The following is a 25006-nucleotide window of genomic DNA, read 5'->3' on the forward strand; positions in this document are numbered from 1 at the left end:
AGGTTTGCTGTTCCCCAGCTGAGCAGCAATAATGCCAGAATAGTCATAAATGTGCTAGGAGAAGAATTGTTTTTATTATAAAAGGAACAAAAGGAGGGGAAACTGTCAGGTAATTTTCCCTGCTGCTTTATTTACTATTCATTGTACATAAGATTAAGAAGTCACAGTTTTGCCCTAGCCGGTTTGGCACAGTGGATAGAGCGTCGGCCTGCGGACTGAAGGGTCTCAGGTTCGATTCCGGTCAAGGGCATGTACCTTGGTTGCGGGCACATCCCCTGTGGGGGTGTGCAGGAGGCGGCTGATCAATGTTTCTTTGTCATCGATGTTTCTGACTCCCTATCCCTCTCCCTTTCTCTCTGTAAAAAATCAATAAAATGCATTAAAAAAAAAAAGAAGTCACAGTTTCTGTGTAGAATGGCTTTGGACCTCCAGGGCCCCAAATTCAGGCAATCAGTTTTAAAGTAAAACAAATAAAAATAAGGGGTATGATAGCTGGGGAAAATGTTTTTTGAACTTTAATTGTATACTGCTTGTACAATGTTGACATTTATGTATATACATATTTTTTAAAATATTTTTTTATTGACTTCAGAGAGGAAGGGAGAGGGAGAGATAGAAATACCAATGATGCCCTGACTGGTTTGGCTCAGTGGATAGAGTGTCAACTTGCGGACTGAAGGGTCCCAGGTTCGATTACAATCAAGAGCATGTACCTTGGTTGCGGGCATATCCCCAGTAGGGGGCATGCAAGAGGCAGCTGATTGGTGTTTCTCTCTCATCAATGTTTCTGACTCTATCCATCTCCCTTCCTCTCTGTAAAAAGAATCAATAAAATATATTTTAAAAAATACCAATGATTAGAGAAAATCATTGATTGGCTGCCTCCTGCACGCCCCCACTGGGGATCAAGCCCACAGTTGGATCGGAATCGAACCCAGGAACCTTTAGGCTGCAGGCTGACTCTCTATCCACTGAGCCAAACTGGCTAGGGTGACATTAATATTTTTGTATAAAGGACTTATTTATGCAATAACATAAGATAAGCTGTGCCTCTCCTCTCCTGCTTTCAACCATCCCATCTCTCTTCTTGTAACATTAGTTATAAGAAGACGTGGCATACACGTCAGCTTGGCAGACTTCACATCCTTTTCCAACCCTTCTTCCTCTACCTTCTACAGAAGATGGAAAGTTAAACACTCCATCTCCTACCCTCCCTTGCAGCCAGGAGTGACCATGTGGCTCAAGAAAATGAAACCACAAGTTCAATGAATAAAAAAGAGTCTCCCAAAGGAAGTGGAGGGTTATAACTAGTCCTGCCTTTGCCCCTCAGTCCCCTTTTTTCTACCTTGAATTTGGATGTGATACCTGAAGAAACAGCATCCATCCTTTGGCCATGAGATCACGAGCCAACATGGTAGGGCAGAGGGAAGCCGGAGCCTGGGTGTTTGAGGACAGTTTGGAGCCTTAGTACCAGGCCTGGACTGCCAACTTGCTGTGTAAGAAAAATATCACTCATTTGTTTAAACACCTTGAGTTCAGGCTTTCTGTTATTTGCAGACAAGCACATTCCTGTATGACTCCTGGTTTCCTGCCCTTTCTTCCTAATTGGTCATGCTACCTGCCTCCTAGGACAGGGGTCACCTTTCTACAACACTGATCTGATCGCTTCCCTCTACTATTTAAAACACCTCCCAGTGCCCCCACCCTCCATTGCCTAAGACCTGTGGTTCTCAAATGTTACAGTTCATTAGCATTACCTGAAGGACTTGTTCAAACACAGATTGCTGGATTCCTCCTTCAGAGTTTCTGATTCAGTAGGTCTGGGGGTAGGTCCTAAAATGTGCATTTTTAACAACTTTGGGGATGATGCTGATCAAGGACCACGTTTTAAGAACCACTGGTTCAGGCTAAAATTAAAACTCATTATGATCAAGTTTAAGATCATTTACAATTCATCTTCCCAGTCTGGTGGCTATTCACCACATTCCTTGTTATTTCCCAAGTCACCTCCCACTTTTTGCAAAGTCAAGGTCTAGACTTCTTTCTCCTGAAGAATTAATTTCCTGCCTTCTCCTCTACACTCCATTGGCACATCATAATTTTGCTAAACTGTGGCCCTCAACCAACAGGAGAGACATCACCTGGGAGCTTGTTAGATATGCAGAATCTCAGGGCCCACCGCAGAGTTACTGAATCAGAATCTGCAGCTTAACAGGATCCCCAGGTGACTTTTGTGCTTACTGAGGTGTGAGAAGTCCTTACTGCTGTGCAAGGCCTTGTCCACTGTGATAGATTCTTTGATGACAGCATTTCTTTTGAATTCTTCAACAGTCCTATGGTTCATCATCACTGTATTTCTTTTGAATTCTTCAACAGTCCTATGGTTCATCATCACTGTCTACAAATGATAAAAGAGGAAGTGGAGGCCAGTAGTAGCTGAGCTTGTACTCAAACCCAGGGCCATCTGGCTTCAAAATCTGTGCTTGCTCTGTTGTAGAAGACCGAAGAAACCCAAGCAACGCTTAGAGAAATGGAATTACACAGCTTTATTATGCCGGCGGTCTCAGAGGAGTTGCCTCCAAAGTCTGAGGAAACCAATATGGTGGAAGCCCTTCCTTTATCTCCTTTTGGTTTCTTTGTCCCCCAAATATGGATGGGGACTTCTGGACCTTTTGCGGGCTTTGCAAAAAGCCCCGTGGGTTGAGATGGGGGTTTTGAGATCATATCTAAGGGCCTGGCGCCAGCGCTGATAACCCCCTCCAGGGATTGTGTATGGTTCATGGTTTATGGCCTCTGTAAAATGTGAGCATTTAGGTAACAGGTCTTGCAAGACCAGATTCTGGAGAAAGGGGCAGTGACTTAAATATAAGTTATCAAGAATGTACATTAAGTTGCTGGCACAGATTCAGATTGCTAACCCCCCAAATATCAGGGTTACATTGGAATTAGCCTTTTAGCCTTCTCAGCTCCACTATACCAATTGTCTCTCTATTACAGGTCTTGACAAATAGTATCGCCATCATCCATCCGTAGTTCTGTCTCCCTGTTTGTGTAAGGCAAAGTCCCTTTGAAACTGGACAACTAGTAGGTCAGGGCTGCCTGTCGCTACTTGAGCCAATTAAGCAGAGACAGGGTTGAATCATGTCTGAGCGTTTATTCCAATAATGCTGGCAGCATGGGAAAGCAGCAGGCCATCCTGCCTCCCCTTCTTACCCTCTCCCCCCATAAGCCAGCTGCTTCTATTGGGTAGAAGGACAAAGATTACATGGGGAAGTGAGAATAAGAATGGGTATGCAAAAGGAATACAAATGGGTATGACAGGCATGGCGAAGTAGGCAAGAGGAATAAGAATGGGTAAAATGGTTCCAGATTACAGGTAATGCAGGCAGGTTTGCTCGGTTGGCGGGGGTGGGGGTGGGGGATGGGAGTGGAGGGCGGGGAGGAAGCGGGGAATACAATGCCCAGCCAGGTCAGAATGTGCTTTCTTTAATCAGAACAAAACAATCACGGTTAACAGAGCATGATTAATATTTCTTGCAACTATAGCTAGTCCCCACTAGTCTATTTCTTTTTTTAAAATACATTTTTTAATTGATTTTTTACAGAGAGGAAGGGAGAGGGATAGAGAGTTAGAAACATCGATGAGAGAGAAACATTGATCAGTTGCCTCCTGCACACCCCCTACTGGGGATGTGCCCGCAACCAAGGTACATGCCCTTGACCGGAATCGAACCTGGGACCCTTCAGTTCTCAAGCCGACGCTCTATCCACTGAGCCAAACTGGTTAGGGCCCCACTAGTCTATTTCTGCCCCTAACACTATTGTCCCTAGGCTTCAAGGATGGAAATTACACACTGAGACAAGGAAAAAAAAAAATTTCTTTTCCTCACTGACAACTCCAGTTCTGATAGCAACTTTGGGTAGGATGGGTTTCTTGAAGAAAAGAGTTTATACAGCATTTAAAAAAATGTCACAGCTTTATTGAGATATAATTTATATATCATCTAATTAACCCACCTATACACATTTTACTAACTATGCAGATGTTGGGGTACAGGTAGGGGTTAGGGGAGCAGTAGCAGAGTACGTCAGGAATAGAAGATTGGGTAGCAATCCCATAGTACTTCCACTTAGCATAACAAGAGAGGCAGTAGCTGTGACCCAAACCGGGGATCACTAAAGGACTTTGGAGACTTTATAATTTACCCTGTTCCCCTCCCCCCACTTTATAAAAAACACATCTCTTCTGCTTCCCATAGTGATTATCAGTCAAATAAATATCCATTACCTACTCTGTTCCAGGCATTTTGCCAGGTCCTGGGGACAGAGTTAGGATAAAAAGATAGACTTGGTTCTTGTTCTCAAAGAGTGAAAAATAAACCCACTTGGGGAATCAGGAGACTTCTTAGACAAGGTAGCATTTGAGCTGGACTCAGAACCAAACAGAAGGTTGCTACTGAACCTAAATTTAGACAGAAACCCAAAACTTAATGATAAGGTCAAGGAAAGTCACTATCTGTTATATAAGATGCCAGGAAATCATTAGAAATGATTTAACAAATATTGATGAGACTTTTCAGTTCTAGGCAAAGTCAAAGTAGGCCATTTGTCATTGGTACTCTACTTTTTAGCCATTTTCTGTCTCCTTTCCCTTTTCAGCGACCTTGAGCTTTCTGAAACTATCCACTAAGTTATCTTACCCCAGCTGATCCTTTCTCCCAAACTGATTTCTAGGCTAGAGATTCTTGGCCCTCATCTCACTTTGAAGAGTCCATAGTCTCAGAGAGGGAGGTAAAGAGTCAAGTAGCTCTAGCCGGTTTGGCTGAGTGGATAGAGCATTGGCCTGCGAACTGAAATGTCCCAGGTTCGATTCCAGTCAAGGGCACATGCCTGGGTTGTGGGCTCGTTCCCCAGTGGGGGACTTGCAGGAGGCAGCTGATCCATGATTCTCTCTCATCAGGGATGTTTCTATCTCTCTCTCTCTCTCTCCCTTCCTCTCTGAAATCAATAAAAATGTATTTTAAAAAAAGAGTCAAGTAAACAGAAAAGTTCGCTGACAGAGGTATATAGAGTGGATGATGGGAGCACACCGGAGCTTATTTAACTCAGACTGGTGTGGAAAGAGGACGTTCACAAAAGCTGCCCTGAGGAAATGAATTTTAGCTCTCTCTGAGAATATGGGAGATAGCTAGAGGCCAGGGATTCCAGCAGAAGGAAGCCAAGGCACAGAGATAGATAAGCTCCTGTAGCATTCCTCCCCACCCCCTACACACCCAGGATTTGGGGAATTCCATATTGTATTTATTTTGGCAAGAAGCAAAGCCTTCCTCTCCCTGAAAATTTCAGATCTCTCTCCCAGGCCCTTAGCAGCCAGCCAGGTATATGAACTAGAGTCACCCAGTTATTTCCACCAGGGATATCTTTATTTTCTTTTTAAATATGTTTTCATTGATTTCAGACAGAGGAAGGGAGAGATAGAAACATCATTGACGAGAATCTTGATCAGTTGCCTCCTTCATGCTCCCTACTGGGGATTGAGCCTGCCAGCCTGGCATGGGCCTTGATGGGAATCAAACTGTGACATCTTGGTTCATAGGTCAATGCTCAACCATTGAGCCACACTGGCCAGGCCTGCCAGGGATTTTGATCAAGGAGTAAGTAAAGTAAAGTTACACTAGCAGCGCCGAAACCGGTTTGGCTCAGTGGATAGAGCGTCGGCCTGCGGACTGAAAGGTCCCAGGTTCGATTCCGGTCAAGGGCATGTACCTGGGTTGCGGGCACATCCCCAGTGGGGGATGTGCAGGAGGCGGCTGGTCGATGTTTCTCTCTCATCGATGTTTCTGACTATCTCTCTCCCTTCCTCTCTGTAAAAAATCAATAAAAATATATTAAAAAAAAAAAAGTTATATTAGCAGTTATGGTGGATGGGCATGGATGTTCTTTCGATTATTTCTGCTTAAAGATCATTGTTGTGTGTATCAAATGTCTTGACTGATTTACTTAGGAATCATCAAATATAGTCATAACTGGGGCCATGGAAGTGGATAAAGTTTCCTAGGGTAATTATCAGCAGGGTAAGAAGAAAGCCTGATGATTGAGGATTTAGGAGGAAAAGACCATAAAAGTAAAAGGAAAACTGTAAGGGTAGCCAATATAGGAAAAATATAATCAAAGAGCATCAAATTTTCAGGGAGTTAAATAAGGTAAGAATTTTGTATTTAGCAACAGAGATGTAATTGGCGCCTTTGGCATGGGTGATTTCTGTAGCAGTGTATGTGAGCCAGATTGCAGTGTATTAAGAAGTGAGGCAAAAGAGAGACTTTTAAAAACGTGGGTGTAGTTACAAGGGAATTTAGAGCAGCAGAAGGTATTTTAGAGATGGGAGAGGTGCCCAGCCAATGTGGCTCAATGGTTGAGCATTGACCTATGAACCAGGAGGTCACGGTTCTATTCCCCGTTGGGGCACATGTCCGGGGTTGAGGGCTCAATCCCCAGTAGGGGGTGTGCAGGAGGCAGCTGATCGATGATTCTCTCTCATCATTGATGTTTCTCTCTCCCTCTCCCTTCCTCTCTGAAATCAATAAAAATGTATTTTAAAAAGATGGGAGAAGCTTTGGGAAAACGTTCAGAGAGAGGTTGAAAATCAGAGAGGGAGGTAGAGGGAAGTTCCTAAGATGCCAGATGAGGGGAATTCAGAGTTTAGATGGAGAAGAGATACCCAAGTCATGAAGAAGAGAGAGGATGGGAATAAGTATGGGAGGGCAAGATGTTGAGATCCTACCTCATGTCCTTCTTAAGTCTTTGAAGGAGAAGACAAGATCAACTGCTGAGAACAAAAGAGAAGACAGGGGTGTGGTGAGTGAGCTGTTACAGAGAAAGGGAAAAGAAGAGAGTAGATGCACATTGAAGGCTTGCCAAGAATATCTTGTTCTGTTGAGGTTGGAGATCACAAAATTTTTGAGGTATCATTTGACAGCTAATTGATTTTCTCTACCAGGGCTCAATTTCTCTACCAGGGCTCTCTCTACCAGAAGCCCAACAATTGGGTTGATACACATGTCAGCAGAAGGAGAGTAAGTGGAATGGGAGATCAAACGGGTGAGGAAATTTTGCCTGCTGGTGAGGGTGGTTGGAATGTGATAATTATGGAATGGAGGCTGGGAAGGGATATTGGGTAATCCAGAGGCCTGCATAAAGAGACGTTAGAAGATTGGAGAACTGGATAAGATCAAAAGAAGATCACGGAATGAGAGATGAAAAGAAAAGAAGGCTATGGCAAAAGACAGAAAGACATTAGAGTCTAAGGTTTCATGGGAAGAGTAATTCTGGATAATGAACTGATTTAAGGCTTTGCCTTGTGTGTTAGTGGAGTGAGTTAGGGTGAAAGTTTGTTGACTAGACGTAAAAATAATAGGAGGCTAGAGCAAAGGAATGGGTTCTATAGGCTAAAATGACCCAGGATAATAGCAGAAATTGTAACCACAGAACCAGCTCAAAATGGTCCTATCCTGTTTAATGAGCTATCTTTCAGAGACAGCAGACCAGCACAGTTCTTACAGTTCAAAAATGAGCAAGTGATGTGTGACAAGCTCAACCCCCCCTCCCACCTTGTGGGAATATGATGAAGACCATCTGTGAGAATTTACAGCTGGAGGACTGCCCGATCTTCAGGAAAAAAATGGCCAAACCGAAATTGTTCTCAGGTGTGAGCGTGGATTGTAAACAGTTTGCAGGCAACCACATTCCTCCAGCTGCATGCCCTGTGTGCTGTTTTCTGCAGTCTATATAGCCCTGTACAGAGAAAGCCTATGTTGGGGAAAACTTCACCAGCTGGCCACCCCCATGCACAGAATATGCTTGAGGTTTCCTTGGACCTTGGCTGGCTCTTTACGTAAGTAATTTGTGAGTTTAACTAATAAAGGTGACTGAGTGACTGAAGAAATCAGTGCCATTGAGATGTTTATTACTCACAGATCCCCTAGAAACAAGGGGCAGGGCATGCCACCCAGGGCCACCCACAGGGGAAGTGCCAGCGTCAGTCAGGAACCAGAAAGGGGATGAGGGGAAAACAGGCCAGAGCCTTTATTGGGGTTTCCATGGGAAAGTCAAAGTGGGGCAGGGTAAACAGCCTAGTACTGGTTAATTTGAATAATTCTGTTGGGCTCTGGGGCATAGGGGCTGTTCTTAGTTGTCCGGGACCTGGCCCCAGGATGAGTTAGGGAAGGGGATAACAGGCTTGGTGTGTGAGTTAAAGGAGGTGGTTGGGGGTATGGACAAGGGGTTGTTTTGTTTGTATATGAAAGGCGGGCTCAATGCCAAGTTGTTTACTGCCTCTAGAAATCATATAGTCCTGGGAGGTGGTTTCTCTCCAGCCACTAAGGTCCCCAAAGATGTCAAACATAGACTATGTAAAGCTTAAAGAGAACTCAACATGACTAGGAGTAAAACAACCCTTTTGCTTATCTGTCTCCATTAACAGTTAATAAACAGGAGAAACAAAAGGCAGGTATAGCCCATTTCCCCCTCATTCTAAATAAGAATACAGGTGATTTTGTTGTTCACTTATTTATGTACTCATTGGTTGATTCTTCTTGTATGTGCCCTGACCAGGGAGCAAAACTGAAACCAAAACCTTGGCATATCAGTGAGGCTCTAACCAACTGAGCTACCTGGGCAGGGTGAGTACAGGTGATTTTTCAGAGAATATTTAAAGTACAAGAGGCTCCTATTCTTTACCCACTATCCATGGTTTTCCATATACTAGTATAAGCAATCCTTGCCTGGCTGACATGGCTCAGTGGTTGAGAATTGACCTATGAACCAGGAGGTCAAAGTTCGATTCCTGGTCAGGCCATATGACTGGGTTGCAGGAGGCAGCTGATCAATGATTCTCTCTCATCATTAATGTTTCTCTCTCCCCCTCTCCCTTCTTCTCTGAAATCAATAAAAATATATTTTTAAAAAACCAACAAAAATAAATATAAGTAATCCTTGTAGTTACTTTATGAACTCACCAGTAAATACACACATATATTAATATGTATTTCCTCCATCCGTTTTCCACACAACCACTTGGATACATTTAAAATGAAATAGAACAGCCTTGACTGGTAGCTCAGTGGTTAGAGTGTTGACCTGCACACTAAGGGTTTTGGATTCAATCTCCAGTTGAGGTGAGTGCAGGAGGCAACCAATTGATGTGTCTCCCTCAGGTGGATGAATCTTTCTCTCAACCTCCCTCCCTTCTCTAAAAATCAACAGAAAAAAATATCCTCGGGTGAGGATTAACAAAAAACAAAACAACAAATTTTTGGTAAACAAAATTTAATACACCCATATAATCAAGTAATAATGGTTAAAAGACATTTTATTAGATACAACTTTTAAAAAATACTATACACAAAATATATTTAAACAAAACATGTAAGTATTAATGTGCTACAATTGAATTGAGAACAAAGAAATACAAAGCCTTTTTTTCTCCACTGTGAAGACTCTAGAGCCTCTAATTAAAGGCAAATGACATATGGTCATTCTGTACAAGTTCTAAAGCATATTATACTTCTGTTAAATTCTGTAATTGTGTTGTCTCAGATAGCTCCAGAAACTTCAACAAAAATTTAAATGAAGAAACCATGGAGGGGTGATGGGGGGTGGGGGTGGGGGGAAGAGTAAGAACTTTTCCCAGAAAGTTAACTGAAAAAGTCTGGAGAGAGAGAGAGAGAGAGAGAGAGAGAGAGAGAGAGAGAGAGAGAGAGAGAGAGGAGAGAGAAAAGAACAGTACATAAAGGAACATAAATAAATTTTACTTTTTTGACATTGGATGTAGATATTGCAAATGATGTTTACAAGGGCTTATTATTCAATGTAAGATTGATGTTTTTTTCCTGAATATCTTAAAAAGCACCTTGGTATAAAAACAAAACAAAACAAAAAAGCCCCCAAACAAAACAAAAAAAATAAAATAAAACTCCAAACACCCAACAACCTTTCTCATTCTGCCAAGCTACCACACACAGTTGGTGCTAATTAAAAAAATTGAGAAGGACTGAAATGAAAAAAAAAAAATTTAAGAGGTTTATTTACTCTATAGTAAACAAATATGAAACTTTTCTAAGATTAAGCTTTATTTAGATTGAAAAAAAGTTGAAATAGCACTGGGAGAACTTAAGGCACAAATTCAGATGCAGTCATTTTAAAAATATTAAAATTCTTTTCTTTGGAATAATATATAAAATAAGTTATGACTAATGCTGTTTAAAAGAATTATGTATGATGACTATCTTTAGCACTAAGTAAATTTAATATCTAGGCAATCACACAAATGTAAAACATTTATATAAAATATTTTAAAATGTTTGAAGTATGTTGAAAATGTCTCTGGAATTCTCAATTCATACTCCTGGCTCAAGTGGTGTGTAAGTATAGCTAGCTAGGCAAACCTACTGCCTTAAAGGTCAAACAAATTGCCCCATTCTGGGTACATGATATGGTGAACCTATTTACTTAACTAAAAAGAATAATGGGTTGAGGTGATGTAAACCTGGCTTTTAATATAATGCACAACAAATTCTAATAAGGCCAAAATTATGTTGAGGTTAACTGGTGTCTTGAGTTTACTAAAATAAAGGCTGTCCACAGGAAGCCTTTAACAGACATTATCTTATCACATGGCACCACATACATAGCAATTTTTATTCTTTGAAAATACAGTCTGGAGTAGATGTCTTTTCCACATATATATCTCAAGACACAACAGGCACACACGAACAACTTGACCCCTTTCTTTTCATGTATGGGTTCTCACAGCAATTAAAATCTATTGCCTGGCCAGGGTGGCTTAGTGGTTGAGCATCCACCTATGAACCAAGAGGTCACAGTTCCATTCCGGGTCAGGGCACATGCCTGGGTTGTGGGCTTGATCCCCAGTGTGGGGCGTGCAGGAGGCAGCCGACCAATGATTCCCTCTCATCATTGATGTTTTCCTCTCTCTCTCTCCCCGTTTCTGTTCCTCTCTGAAATTAAAAAAAAAAAAAAATCTATTGCCATATCCAGACAACAGGAAAAAACACACACCATACACAACACACCTGGTTTGCATACTGACAAAAGTAGTATAATTGAATCTTTGTCTTTCCTGAGTTTCAAGAAGAGTTTTTGACAGTAGAGATACATAAACAATTCATATTCACTAAGAGAAAATGTATCAGTCCACAAAACATTTTCATCTTCCTAAATACAAAAGAATGAATGTTCAACCACTGCCGTGTGTGAAGCCCTTTACCAAATTAAATTTACTCTAGAATCACGAACCAAATTAAATTTACTCTAGAATCAAGGTTATTTAGTTATGGCACTTTAAACCCCCCAAATAAGCAAAAATGATAACTTAATACCCTCCCTGAGTATTTACATCATTTTTCTTAAACACCTGTTTAAATGGAGTAAATATCTATATTTTAGTTATCTAGGGAAGAAAAGGTTATTTAAAATCCAACAGGCTACCAATTCATACCTGTGCAGTCAAGTCAGTGAGAAGATTAGAGTAGAAAAGGAAGGTCTTCTGTGGTAAAAATTAGACCACTCTATTGTTCACTCACATATAGGAACACATGGAAAAGGATTAAAGTTCATGAAAAAAACAAACTGTACTTTTCTGTTGATCCACAAAACATACTTTCAATTCCCTTTCTCACTGAGTGGGTTTAGCAAATGCATCTCCACCTCCATTTTGTTTTCTGACCTTGTAAAACCATATGTATTATGTAGATTCTGGCTATATACAAGTATTCATACTAATGCTCATCATGTACTTTTAAATGTAAAAAAGTAATCTAGAAATTCCCAAATAAGAAAATCTTCTGAAATGGAATTTACTAAGGTCAATTATTTTTTAATTTATGTGTTTTTTTTTTCCTGATCATTACAAATTTATACAACTCTTGGTGTTTGTACTAGTATATAAGTGTGTACATGACCATATTCTCTACAGACATACACATGTATATACATATATACTAACCCAAAGGCTTATATGAGCATTACCTATCAAAAGAAAATCTGTCAATGATGTGATGACAGTATGAATATAACCTGACCAATTTGGTAGATATATCCATTTTTATATACTAATTATATCCACAAATTTTTTGTTTTTTTAAAATGCTAATACCATCATTTACCAAGAATCAGTAAAGGAAGATAAATAATTAAACAAAATTAAAATATCATTTGGGTAACTTTAAAAATAGTTCTTTAATTTCCTAGTATAACTAAGTTCTTGGTTTGAATACTTAATTGATGTAGTTTTAATTATGTAGAGAAAAAATTAAACAATATTGGTATGAGGTCTATGTTTAAACAAATTCTGTTCTATTGAATTGCATTTCAAATTACTACAATGAACATATGGATATTAAAATAAATGAATATCAAAATACAATAGTTAATATACTTTTACAATAGATGAAAGTACCAGAATACAAGTTACCTTGAGAAAATATTTTTTATGTGAAATGTCTGTATTTATGAATGGGCATGATCTTAAAAATAAACATGAAGTAACAAGTATCATCTGTATAATCCTCAGCAATTACACTTTTCTCATACATTATCTCATATACTGCAAAGAATTTCTGAACTAAATAGATTTCACTATCTACACAAACGATATAATGCAAAAGTAGATATTTACTCAAAAATTAAAACAAGTATCCTAATAGTACATGCAATTATTTTTCAATTAAAATGACAGAAAATTATTTTCTGAATTGCTCTGATAATTACCACAAAAAGGTATATATCATTAAAAATTATGATTTGAAAAGTAAAATTTCCCTAAAAATTTTTAAGTTTTTTAGAGTTTTCCTCAGAATTCTGATTCCAGCTAAGCATTTAAGTTGATGCCATATATTTTATTTGATATCTCTGTTATCATTCTAGGACAGTGATGGCGAGCCTTTTGAGCTCGGCGTGTCAGCATTTTGAAAAACCCTAACTTAACTCTGGTGCCGTGTCACATATAGAAATTTTTTGATATTTGCAACCATAGTAAAACAAAGACTTATATTTTTTGATATTTATTTTATATATTTAAATGCTATTTAACAAAGAAAAATCAACCAAAAAAATGAGTTTGCGTGTCACCCCTCTGACACGCATGTCATAGGTTCGCCATCACTGCTCTAGGATAATAAAAATAAGTTTATCAATGTTAACTTTTTTATTGCTACCTTGGTTTTAACAGAAATGTGGTGACACTCCAATCATATATTTGCATCATATCTCCTATGACAAGGACTATATTAATTATAATGTAAGAAGACAACAATGCCTGGGAAGTTGAAACATAGCAGGCTACCTGGAACATCCCTAAAATGTTGTACATTACACCGGTCCACTGAGAAATAACAGTCAGCTATGCTGTAGCTCCTGCTACTCCATTTGCCTTAGAAAGAAATTTTAAGTTCATCCCTGAATACCAGTAAGTTTTATAAACTGGAGTTGAAAAACTAGACAAAGGCAATTTGTTGTATAGAAGCTTGGGAATTTTGATCAATAATTTACACAATGGTACCAAATGAGATTAGAAGACTGCAACTACTGCCATTAGTTTACTCAGACAGTTAATTTTAAAAGAAAAATGGGCCGAGCTAGGTGGACCCTGGTTTATCCTTTAAAGACAACTTTAATTGTAGAGACTCCCAGGACTTAAGCTGGTCACATGAAAGTAGGATAACCAGGGGAGAAGTCCTCACCCAAAGCACCATATTAATGAGGTCAAACCCTTCTGGGCTGGGGAGAAGATCTGTCCCTGCTTTTCACAAGATAATATTACAAAATGGATTTCAACTCCTTTGCCAGGTTCACGAAAAGGAACCTCTTTAAGAGGCATTAGAGATGATATGCTAAATACTTTGAGAGGCACAGTGAGTCATTTTCCTTCCAAAGAATCTTAATTTTTCCTTAGAAAGTAACCTGTCATTTTAATGGCATCTGCTTTTCTATCTTCTACCCAACCTCTTCTCAAAAATACGTTTAATATAAAACAGCAATTCTAAGCATGAAGTAATAATTTGGCATCTTACTCAAACTGCTGTCATCACATTTTTATCAATTACAGAAAAAAATCCTTTCAGTAAAATTAATCAGTTTGAATATATTTTTAGTGACAAAGATTTTGAAAACTGATTTTTCCTCCTTAGGATGTGTTGTAAGCATTACATGATTCAACCTAAATGAAGCCTTAAGTCATGCAATTTTCTATCTGTCTATATGACAAAATAAGGAATATACAGTCTTGCAGATAACACATATAAGTGAAGAGACCAATCACAAATTCCTACAAGGTAATAAGACAGAATTTCCTATTCCACAGAGGTTTCTCACAAATATTTACACAGGTGCATTTTCAAAGCCCAAGCAACACCACTATTACCTTCAACAACCACCCAAACCCCTTTGTTTTCCAATTACAGGGAAGGCTTTATTACAGTTTGAAAGATTAATATTTTGGGGAGAAAGGCACCACAATTACTATTTTTACTTTTTGTGCATATGGCACAAAGGAGATATGCCAAGGTCCCACTCTGGAGCTTTTGAAACCTCTCATCTTGGATCGGTGTGGCTTCTTGGGTGAAGCATCCTGGCGTTAGAGCTTAAAGCATTTCTCATTGTATCTATGGATAGTCACACAGCCATGATAGGACACTGGCCTGGGCATTGCAGCTACCCCTGTGATGATGCTCGTTGCAGGATCGTAACAGAGAATAGTGTCTGTGGCTTCTCCATTTTCCCGTCTTCCACCCAGGATATATATTTTACCATTACACACAGACATACCACAGTTTTCCTGTTTTAACAAACACATAAAAAACCCCACATTAATTGTTGAAGGTAAGAGATTTGGTAACAAGCTGAAAAGTAAAATAAGACATGGTTTAACACTGTCAATAAAAGGAAACATGAAATAAGCTCCCTTTTGCTAACTTTTACTCTATGTGCGAGTGCTAATTTTGCATGGATGAAGTGAGTGTTAAGATAAAATATATGTTAGTAATTGGGCCAAGTTGGGGGGGGGGGGTGAAGCGAGGGTGGTGGGCTGAGAGATGGGCTTTAACCTAATGATAACTGAAAGAAAACATCTCTGAAGAGCTTGGCTTGTTTCTTCTATTACAGGAAGGTTCTTTATTATGGGAAGTGGCTATAATGTGACCACAGATTAGGATAGTATCTTCAGGTATAAAAGAATTAGTGAGTCTGGTCCGGTAGCTCAGGTGGGTAGAGCATTGTCCCGATATGCCAAGGTTGCAGGTTTGATTCTCAGTCAGGGCACATACAAGAAGCAACCAATGAATGTGTAAATAAGTAGAAAAACAATTCAATGTTTCTTTCTCTCTCCCCCTTCCTCTCTCACTTTAAAAAATAAATATAATAATAAAAAAAAGAATTAGCGAGTACTTAAAAAAATCCTTCTATTATAGTTCATATACTTCCAGAATAACTTGACTGATTATCATTAGTGAGTGACAAACTTTTATCCAGAATACCTAACCCATGAATTGTACCAATTTATGTGCCAAACTATAACATTTTTCATCTAAAGTACACAAGCTATGCCCAGCCTGTATGGCTCAGTGGTTGAGCCTTGACCTGTGAACCAGGAGATCACGGTTCGATTCCCAGTCAGGGCACATGACTGGGTTGCAGGCTCGATCCCCAGTGTGGGGCGTGCAGGAGGCAGCCGATCAATGAGCCTCTCTTATTATTGATGTTTTAATCTCTCTCTCTCCCTTCCTCTCTGAAATCAATAAAAAAATAATATATATATATTTTAAAAGTACAAAGCTCTTTCTATAAATTCTAAAAGTTATCAATACACTAAAAAACAACATCCTGCCCAGCTGGTGTGACTCAGTGGTTGAGCACTGACCTATGAACCAGGAGGTCACAGCTCAATTCCCAATCAGGGCCGATCAATGACTCTCATCATTGATGTTTTTAACTCTTTCCCTTTCCCTTCCTCTCTGAAATCAATAAAAATATACTTTAAAAAAACACAAAACCAACAACATCTTTAAGTTTCCAGGGATAAGCAACACCACATGACTAAACCTTACAGTCACTTTGATGATGATTCTTAAACTATATTGTTATAGGACCTTGTTATTAACATCATTTCAGATAATAATGCTCAGAATTAAACCAAACAAGCAACCTTGAAATAGTTATACTTTCATATCAGGAAATTACATGTACTATAGATTAAAATGAAACACAATCCTAATATTGTAAAAAAAACCCCAACAACCCTCTCCTTAATTATTATTATTTATAATCCTTAGGCTTAAATGCCAACAATAAAGAATCATATTTCATTTATTATTCTAAACTTTAATGACATTTTAAATACCTGGTCTACTGAAGAAATATTAAAAAAAATCATCATCGAATTAAAATCCCACAATTTTTTTAAAAGAATGTTTCTGACAAGAATTAAAATGCAAAAATGTTTTAAATAGCAAGCTGTGGCTTTTAGGAATTATGCAAAGTCAAGAAACATGGAAATAGTGAGAGAGAGAGAAAAAGGCTGGGTCCATTTGGACTGCAAAAAAAAAAAGAGCTCGTTTTTTTAGCTCTTTTATGTCATTCAGGATTTTAAGCATTTAAGTAAATGTAGCCCTAGCTGGTTTGGCTCAATGGATAGAGTGTCGGCCTGTGGTCTGAAGGGTCCCAGGTTCGATTCTCACCAAGGGCACATGCCTGGGTTGCGGGCTTGACCCCCAGTAGGGGGCGTGCAGGAGGGAGCCAATTAATGATTCTCTCTCATCATTGATGTTTCTATCTCCCTCTCCCTTCCTCTCTAAAATCAATAAAATATATTTAAAAAAAAAATGTAGCCTTGGACTCAAATAACCGTCTACCATGAAATTAGATGATTTATCGTTTTTTAGTGAACAGAGAAGCCAGAAAAGGCATGAGGAGCTAAGGGGACAGTATGAACTAAGGCAGGAACACATAAGATCTATATAGAATGCAAATAATAGATATTAATATAATTGAGGTATAGTTGCAGAAAGTAAAGCTGAAAAAGCAAGCAGAGGTCAGCCAACAGAAGGCCTAGAATAGAAGGAAGTGGGAAAACTTTGGATTTTACTCAGTAGTTTCCAATCAGAGGAGACATGATTATTACATTTGTTAGAAAATAACTGGTGGCAAAACGGGTTAGAGAAGCAAGACATTAGCGAAACACTAGATTATTGTTTCAGTTCAGGTAGGAACTGATAAGAACTTGAACAAAAGCAAGAATAGGAATGGAAAAGAATAGGAGAAACTCTGAGAACTGATAGGCTAGATCAGGGGTGGGCAAACTTTTTGACTCGAGGGCCACAATGGGTTCTTAAACTGGACCGGAGGGCCGGAACAAAAGCATGGATGGAGTGTTTGTGTGAACTAATATAAATTCCAAGTAAACATCATTACATAAAAGGGTATGGTCTTTTTTTTTTAGTTTTATTCATTTCAAACGGGCCAGATCCGGCCCGTGGGCCATAGTTTGCCCACGGCTGGGCTAGATTGACTCAATATAAAAGAGAGGAAAATCTAAGAAATTTTCTAGCTGTGAAATAATAGGAAATATATATATACTAGAGGCCCGATGCATGAAATTCGGCCCTCGCAGTCGCGGCTTCGTTCGGAAGGTTGTTCAGCTGTCTGTTCTAATTAGCATATTATGCTTTTATTATTATAGATGTGTGTGTATATTTGTCTCTGGCCCCATGTTTCTGATACAGAGTGTCTGAATTCCTTGGAGTTTCCTGGGTGATAGGAGTGTCTTTCATTTTAATGAGGTGACTCTTGGTGGGTTCCTGGATGAGGGCTGGTCACCAGAAAGACGAAGCCATGATTAGAAGCTTGGAACTTTCAGGCCCACCCCCCATTCTCTGGAGAAGGGAGACAGGCTGGAAACTGAGTTAATAATTGATCATGCCTATATGATCTCCAAAGTATGGGATTTGGAGAGTGTTCAGGTTGTTGACACATCCATGTGTTGGGGGTGGCACACCTCAACTGCACGACAGAAGCTCCTCTGCTTGGGACCCTTCTGGACCTCATTCTATATACCTCTTTATCTGGCTGTTCACCTGTATCCTTTGCAAAACCCCTTTACACAATAAACCAGGAAACAAAAATAAATGTTTCCCTGAATGCAATGAGCTGTTCAAATAAATTATCGAACCTGAGGTGGGGGAACCTGGATTTTTAGCTGGTAGATCAGAAATACTGGGGGCAACCTGGAACTTGTGATTGGCATTTGAAGCAGGGCAGTCTAGTGGAACTAAACCCTTGATTTGTGGAATCTAACACAAACTCCAGGTATATAATGTCAGAACAGAATTGGATTGTAAGGCACCCAGACTGTGAAGAAGTAACTGGTGTGGGAAAAACGCACATTTCTGGTGTCAGAAGTATTTTGAGAGTAAGGGAGAAAAAGTTTTCCATTCACTAGCTTATTGGAAAACAAATAGTAGGCTTGGGGAAGAACACTCATGGAAAATATCAAATAAGCAGCTTGAAATTTGAGTCTGGAACACAGGAGAGAGGCTTTAATGGAGATAATAGACTTGAAGTCATCAGTATTGGGCAGTAGATGAGATAATTCAGGAATAGAGTATAAACTGTGAAGACGGCAGGGGGAAGAGGCTCAAGGAAAACCCGTATTTAAAGGTTGGGTAGAAAAAACGAGTGAATATGAATGAGACTGGGAGATGATAAGTAATGGCCTTTGAGAGTACAAGATCTCTAGAGTGGTATAGGTAGAATCAGATTTCCAGCATCAGAACCATCATGCATTTTGGTGGTAGAAGAAAGAAGAGCGAGCCATGAATCGAAAGGCTGAGGGAAGGCCTTTTTTTGGAAGCAGCGGTGGAGGGGGAATAGGAAGATACAGGCCAGAGTGTGTGGATGAAGACATGAGCACAACCATTTTCTTTATAACAAATAAACAACAACTAGCTTCTGACTACAGAAAGAAAAAACCAGTTTGGGAGCATTTCTTATCTTTTAAAATATGCAAGAGAGAGTGATAAGGACTAGAGCAGAATTCTGACAAAGGTCAACGGGGGAAAAATGAACAGCTCGAGCACAATAGCTACTTCACCACGGGATGGTAAAAAGTTTTAAAAAATTATGAAATAGTTCAAGCATACATGAAATAATTTAATAGCAGAACTGCAGTATATTCATAATTGTCATGTACTTAGTTCCTCCTAGATTCATTTTTCTTTAGGATTTTTATGTTATTACCTGCCGGCTGAATGTATTCTGTACGTGCATCCAGTAATCTTCAACTGGATCGTAACAGTATATTGCCTTGGTCAGTCCACCAGCCACATATATCAAGTTGTTTAAGGATACAGCTGTTATACATCTCTTGGCAATTGGGATAGCTGCACGAAGTAGCCAAGAATTGGTTTCTGGATCATAAGATTGAACCTAATACATAGAAATATTTAATTAAAATTTCTAAACAAAAATGTAAATTTGCTTAATAAAAAGCCTATCAATATATAGAAACATATTAAAAGTCAAATCTCATTAATTCACAGAATTAAGAGAGTTAGCTTGATAGTGAACTGTGAAATATGAAATTCTCAAATGTACATTTATTATCAAACAGAATAAAGTAACAAACAGAGATTGCCTCAAGAAGGAATGGCTACCAAGTTTGCTTTACTTATTTCCATGAAAATGAATAGTTCAGGTTTTTAAAAAATTGTATTATATAGCATAACTATGATTTAATCTGAATATAATTTCTTTACACTTTTAGGGATACCTTTCTTCCAAAGAACATAAGTAAATCTCAATTCAGTATACTCTGAATGATAACAAATTCTGAATTAATGAATTTTAAATATGTAACTTTTGACCACACTGTGTAAAGTTAATTTAGAAAAAAAAATTGACAAAATTCAGTTAACTATTGCTAAACCAATTAGGTAATAGACAGTTGTTTCCAGAATAAACTTAGTATTTCCTGAGATGTCAGGGTGGCATAAGTTCCTTTGTCCAGGAGTTCCATGAAATGCAGCAACTTTGAACCATCCTCTATTTATATCACAGAGGTTTCCTTTTCTCATCTTTGTTCTAAAAAATACTTTTAAAGTATGCAGAAAATGACCCAGTTGGAGGCGGCATAATTAGTTACTGTGTCTTATCCCCTTTGCCAATTCATCTCCCAACTGTGTTTTGTGTGAATAATTTTTCGAACCTATTGACTACAGCAGTAAAAGGTTTAAAACAACTTATTTAGTACAAGATCTCAACACTGAAATTAGTATCATTTCAAACAGATCAAATCATGCTTTTTACAGCAAATTGTCAGATATATTAGAATCTCTCTTTACTAACTTGAAATTCAGTATTTTCCCTCAAAAGTATAAAGTACCAAGTTTTAAAAGGCCTTTCACACTAAGGAACCTCGCTATCCCCTTGATAAGCTTTCCATATTTCTCTTCCTATATATGTCATTGGTAATTTCCGTAAGAGAACATGCCTTACCTTATCAGAACAAGTATTATCATCAGGTCCGCCACCAATCACAAACAGTTTGCCTACACAGCTAGTCACAGCAGGAGAACTCACTGCTTCCTTAAGGGGAGCAACTTCAGTCCATCGATTTGAAAAGGAATCATAACATTCTACGCTGCTAAGCCTGTTCTGTCCATCATAGCCTCCAACAACATATACCTATATATAAAATACATGGGGAAAAAAATCTTAATTAACAAAGCTTGAATCCTGAACTAGTTGGCTAAAGAATTAAGTAACCTCTCTCCTTTAAAGAGCACTTGATAACTATAATTGCAATATATTTAGCTCAGATTCTGAAACTTTAAAAAATTTACCACCACCAAGGAGTCTTTTTATTTATTTATTTATTTATTTATTTATTTATTTATTTATTTATTTTTATTGATTTTTCACAGAGAGGAAGGGAGAGAGATAGAGAGAGTTAGAAACATTGATGAGAGAGAAACATCGATCAGCTGCCTCTTGCACATCCCCCACCGGGGATGTGCCCGCAACCCAGGTACATGCCCTTGACCGGAATCGAACCCGGGACCTCTCAGTCCGCAGGCTGACGCTCTATCCACTGAGCCAAACCGGTTTCGGCAAGGAGTCTTTTTAGACATTTTTTTCATAATAGCCTCCTCCAATGAAATTTTAATACCACAGATAATTGTATATCTGTTTATGTACTGTATGTATATCTGTGCTTTATATATGAAACTACATTTTTTTCACCCCCTCAAGAACAAATCTTCACCTCCTTAGGTATAATACTGCTTGAGCTGAGAATTACATGATTAAACTTAAATGCCCACACTCATGAATGATGAAAATATTAGATTATGATAAAGTAAGAAAGCTATGTAAATAAAATACTAGGTAAGGATTAGTAGACTGAGATCTTGGGAGGTAGGGCCTATCTTGTTTGTTGTTTTTTGTTTTTGTTTTTAATATATTTTTATTGATTTCAGAGAGGGAGAGGGAGAGAGAAACACCAATGATGACAAAGAATCACTGATCGGCTGCCTCCTGCACGCCCCCTACTGGGGATCGAGCCCACAACTGAGGTACGTGCCCTTGGCCAGAATCAAACCCAGGACCCCTCAGTCTGAGGGCGGACACTCTATCTGCTGAGCCAAACCGGCTAGGGCTATTTTTTTAAATGTATTTTTATTGACTTCAGAGAGGAAGGGACAGGAAGAGAAAGATAGAAACATCAATGATGAGAAAGAATCATTGCTTGGCTGCCTCCTGGGTGCCCCTTACTGGGGATTGAGCTCGCAATCCAGGCATGTGCCCTTGACCGGAATCAAACCAGGGACTCTTCAGTCCGCAGGCGGAGACTCCATCCACTGAGCCAAACCGGCTAGGGCTTCTTCATTTTAATCTCTACAAGCGCCTAGAAAAGTACCTGACACATAACGAACTCCATACTATATATTTCAAAGGGCTTTCACGTACATTTTCTTTTCACAAATATTAGGAAGATAGGGCAAATTAATATCTTTATATGACAGATGATCTAATCAACAAGCCATTTATTAAATGATCTATATGCAGAATAGTCCATTAAACATAATGAGAAATACAAGACATTTTTAACTAAAGGAGCTCTCCTGTTTAACGTCCAAAGTTCTTTTAAAGGACGGTCATCATCAACTCTTCCCTCCACATCTAATTAACTATTAACACCTACTGAGTCTTCTTTCACAAAATCTCTGACATCTGTCCCTTTCTTTTGTTTCCCATTGCCATTATCCTCCCTCAGGGTCCATATCATTTCATACCTTTCAATTAATCTCCTGGTCTCTAAACCACAGATTAATCTTACTAAAACACCTCATCAACTCCTTTTAATAGTTCAACAATGAATGCCTAAGGGTCAAGGCTAAATGTTATATATTATCATTTAAAGTCTGTCCACAATTTATCTTTCTGTATTCCTCCAAATGTCCACAGCAGCCAATGCCATTTCTATCTTGCTTTTCTCACATTATGATAAAAAAGATCTGTTGGTGGGTTTGTTCTAACACCATGTCGTTCAGAGAGGCTAAGTAACTTACTCAAGGTTATGCAGTTGGAAGGGGTATGGAAACTGTAGTACAATGTAGCCAGTAGGACATAGGCTTTGAAGTCAGGATAGGCAGCCAGACAATGTTAAGACTTTGGGCAATTCTTTCTGAGACTCAGACCTAATTTCTTTTCAAAAAATTTAAAAATTGATTTGAGAGAGAGAGAGGGAGAGAGAGAGAGAGGGAGAGAGAGAGAGAGAGGAAGCAGATAGGGATGGGGGCAGTGGAGAAATGTGAGGGAGGGAGAGGGAAGGAGGGAGAGAGGGAGAGAGGGGGAAAGGGGGAGAGGGAGAGAGGGAAAGAGGGGGAGAGGGAGGGAGGGAGGGAGAGGGAGAGGGAGAGGGGGAGAGGGAGAGAGAGAGAGAGAGAGAGCGCGAGATCAATTTGTTGTTCCACTTACTTATGCATTCATTGGTTGCTTCTTGTATGTGCCCTGTTGGGAATCAAACCCACAGGCTTGGCATACCAGGATGACACTCTAACCAATTGATCTTATCACCCAGCCAGGGCTACCTAATTTTCCCTACATGCATAAATTAAAAATAAGTGCTGTGAGCATCAAGATAAAACACCTCTAGCCTAAGAAAAATCCGAGCTTTTGTTCCTTTATCACTTTCTGTATAACCTTGGGCAAGTGGCTTAATTTCTTGATTCACTTTCTTTATTAATTTAAAAAAATATGTATTTTTAAAATTGATTTCAGAGAGGAAGAGAGAAGGAGAGAGAGAGAAACATCAATGATGAGAGAGAATCATTGACTGGCTGCCTTCTGCAAGCTCCTACTAGGGATCGAGCCCAAAACCCAGGTATGTGCCCCGACCCAGAATTGGAACCGTGACCTCCTGGTTCATAGGTTGATGCTTAACCACTGAGTGATAATGGCTGGCCTACTTTATGAATTTAAAAAATTACAGTAAGTATTCTCTAAGATTCCTTCATGTGCTAAGACTCTATATTCCAAACCATTCTAGGGCTCTTTTACAGAGAACATTTATAAATTTAAATAATTTTATAGGTTTGAATTCAGCCTATATTGTAAATTTTAGGCATAATGGTTTCCATGGATTGAGTACTTGCTATATAAAGTAGAAAGGATTCCTTTTATTTCTTGATTTAGTGATTCCAAATTTTGGGTAGCTTCAAGTCAAGTATACTGATATTTGTGAAATAAATTTGTGTTCATTAATCCATGTATAATATTTGAGAAATAATAATTTTTAATACCTTTGTATGTTGACTAAGTCATTATAATATTTTTAGTTAGACCTCATCTCTTTCCCTTTAGCAGTCCCTTTTTAGTAACATTTTTTCATTCTTGAGGCATAGCTACCAAAACTATATATAATATAGTAGGTACTGCCAAGCCAGTGGCTTTATAAATTATTCTATTAATATTTTCTTTCCATTACATCTATCTCAAGGTCCTCATTATTTCACTGACCTTGTTGACAGCAGCACCACACAAATCAATATCCTTAGGAATTAAAAAAAAATCCTTAGGAATTAACAGTGGCTTTCCGTGTGCTTCGAGAAGCTCTCGTATTCTACAGTAGAGACAGATTATCTAGAAAGCCTCTATGGGCATGGGAGAGGGGAGGCTGGGCGGGAAAGGTTCCTGGTACCATCTCTGTTTCAAATTAGAGCAGTTCTGGTTTCTCATTGGTAGCTCTGAAATATTTCCGTAGGAGAGCCTGCTACTAAGGGACCAGTCAAAAATACATGTGCAAGCAAGTATGCTGTTTTTTCTTAGACTGTTTATTAATTTGAGGAGGCTTTGGAAGAGCTGATAGAGAGGGAGGCAGGGAAAAGCTAAAGGACCCAAGTTAGCTCTTGGAATAAAATTTATATTAGATTTAACTTTAAAAAGGAGGATGTAGTTGCTTTTTAAAAGTTTGGAAACCACTAGTCCACAAGTGATTCTCAAGTTCCTAAGAACAGCAAAGAGTTCAGAACCAAATTACATATTTTTTATAAAACTTATTAGCTGCAGTCAATAACAAGTTTAGTTTAAAATATATTGGTGAGTTTATCTTCACACTTATTTTAAATTTGTTTTGCCCCTACTTGTACAAATAAAAAAGATAAAATAACACCACTCTAGATAAATATATCTCTGCCTGACTGCCAAAGTCAGTAAAAGGAAAAAAACTGCTTGGATTAGACATTGGCTTGTTTTTGTACTTGATGCAACGCCTTTATTTTCCATGTTTCTTAGGCATTTAGACTCCAGTGGCGCATGAAAAGAGAAATGTGGTGTACTGTCACGAATTCCAAATTGAGAGAACAAACTATCCATTCAAAAGTACAGTGTCAAATTGTTTATATCTTCAGTTTATCTATTGAGGTTAGAAATGGAAGGA

General features: G+C 38.7%; 1 protein-coding gene across 8 annotated transcripts in view; it reads right to left on the bottom strand.

Moving 5' to 3' along the window:
- Window positions 1-296: 296 nt before the first annotated feature.
- KLHL24 (kelch like family member 24) overlaps window positions 297-25006 on the bottom strand; it is a 48173-nt gene continuing 23463 nt past the window's right edge. For 5 of the 8 annotated variants that reach the window (XM_036347301.1, XM_036347304.1, XM_036347303.1 and 2 more), the window contains 3 exons: window positions 20563-20751; window positions 19306-19494; window positions 1005-2398 (listed from right to left, as the gene is read on the bottom strand). In XM_036347301.1, coding sequence (XP_036203194.1) covers window positions 2195-2398; window positions 19306-19494; window positions 20563-20751 — 582 coding nt within the window. In that variant the 3' untranslated portion in view covers window positions 1005-2194. Of the gene's footprint in view, window positions 357-1004; window positions 2399-13083; window positions 14916-19305; window positions 19495-20562; window positions 20752-25006 lie in introns of those variants that run through there. The other 3 variants (XM_036347307.1, XM_036347306.1, XM_036347308.1) reach the window with 3 other exon arrangements.

The sequence above is a fragment of the Myotis myotis genome, unplaced genomic scaffold (genome assembly GCF_014108235.1).
Source record: "Myotis myotis isolate mMyoMyo1 unplaced genomic scaffold, mMyoMyo1.p scaffold_m19_p_2, whole genome shotgun sequence".
Taxonomy (NCBI): Eukaryota; Metazoa; Chordata; class Mammalia; order Chiroptera; family Vespertilionidae; genus Myotis; species Myotis myotis.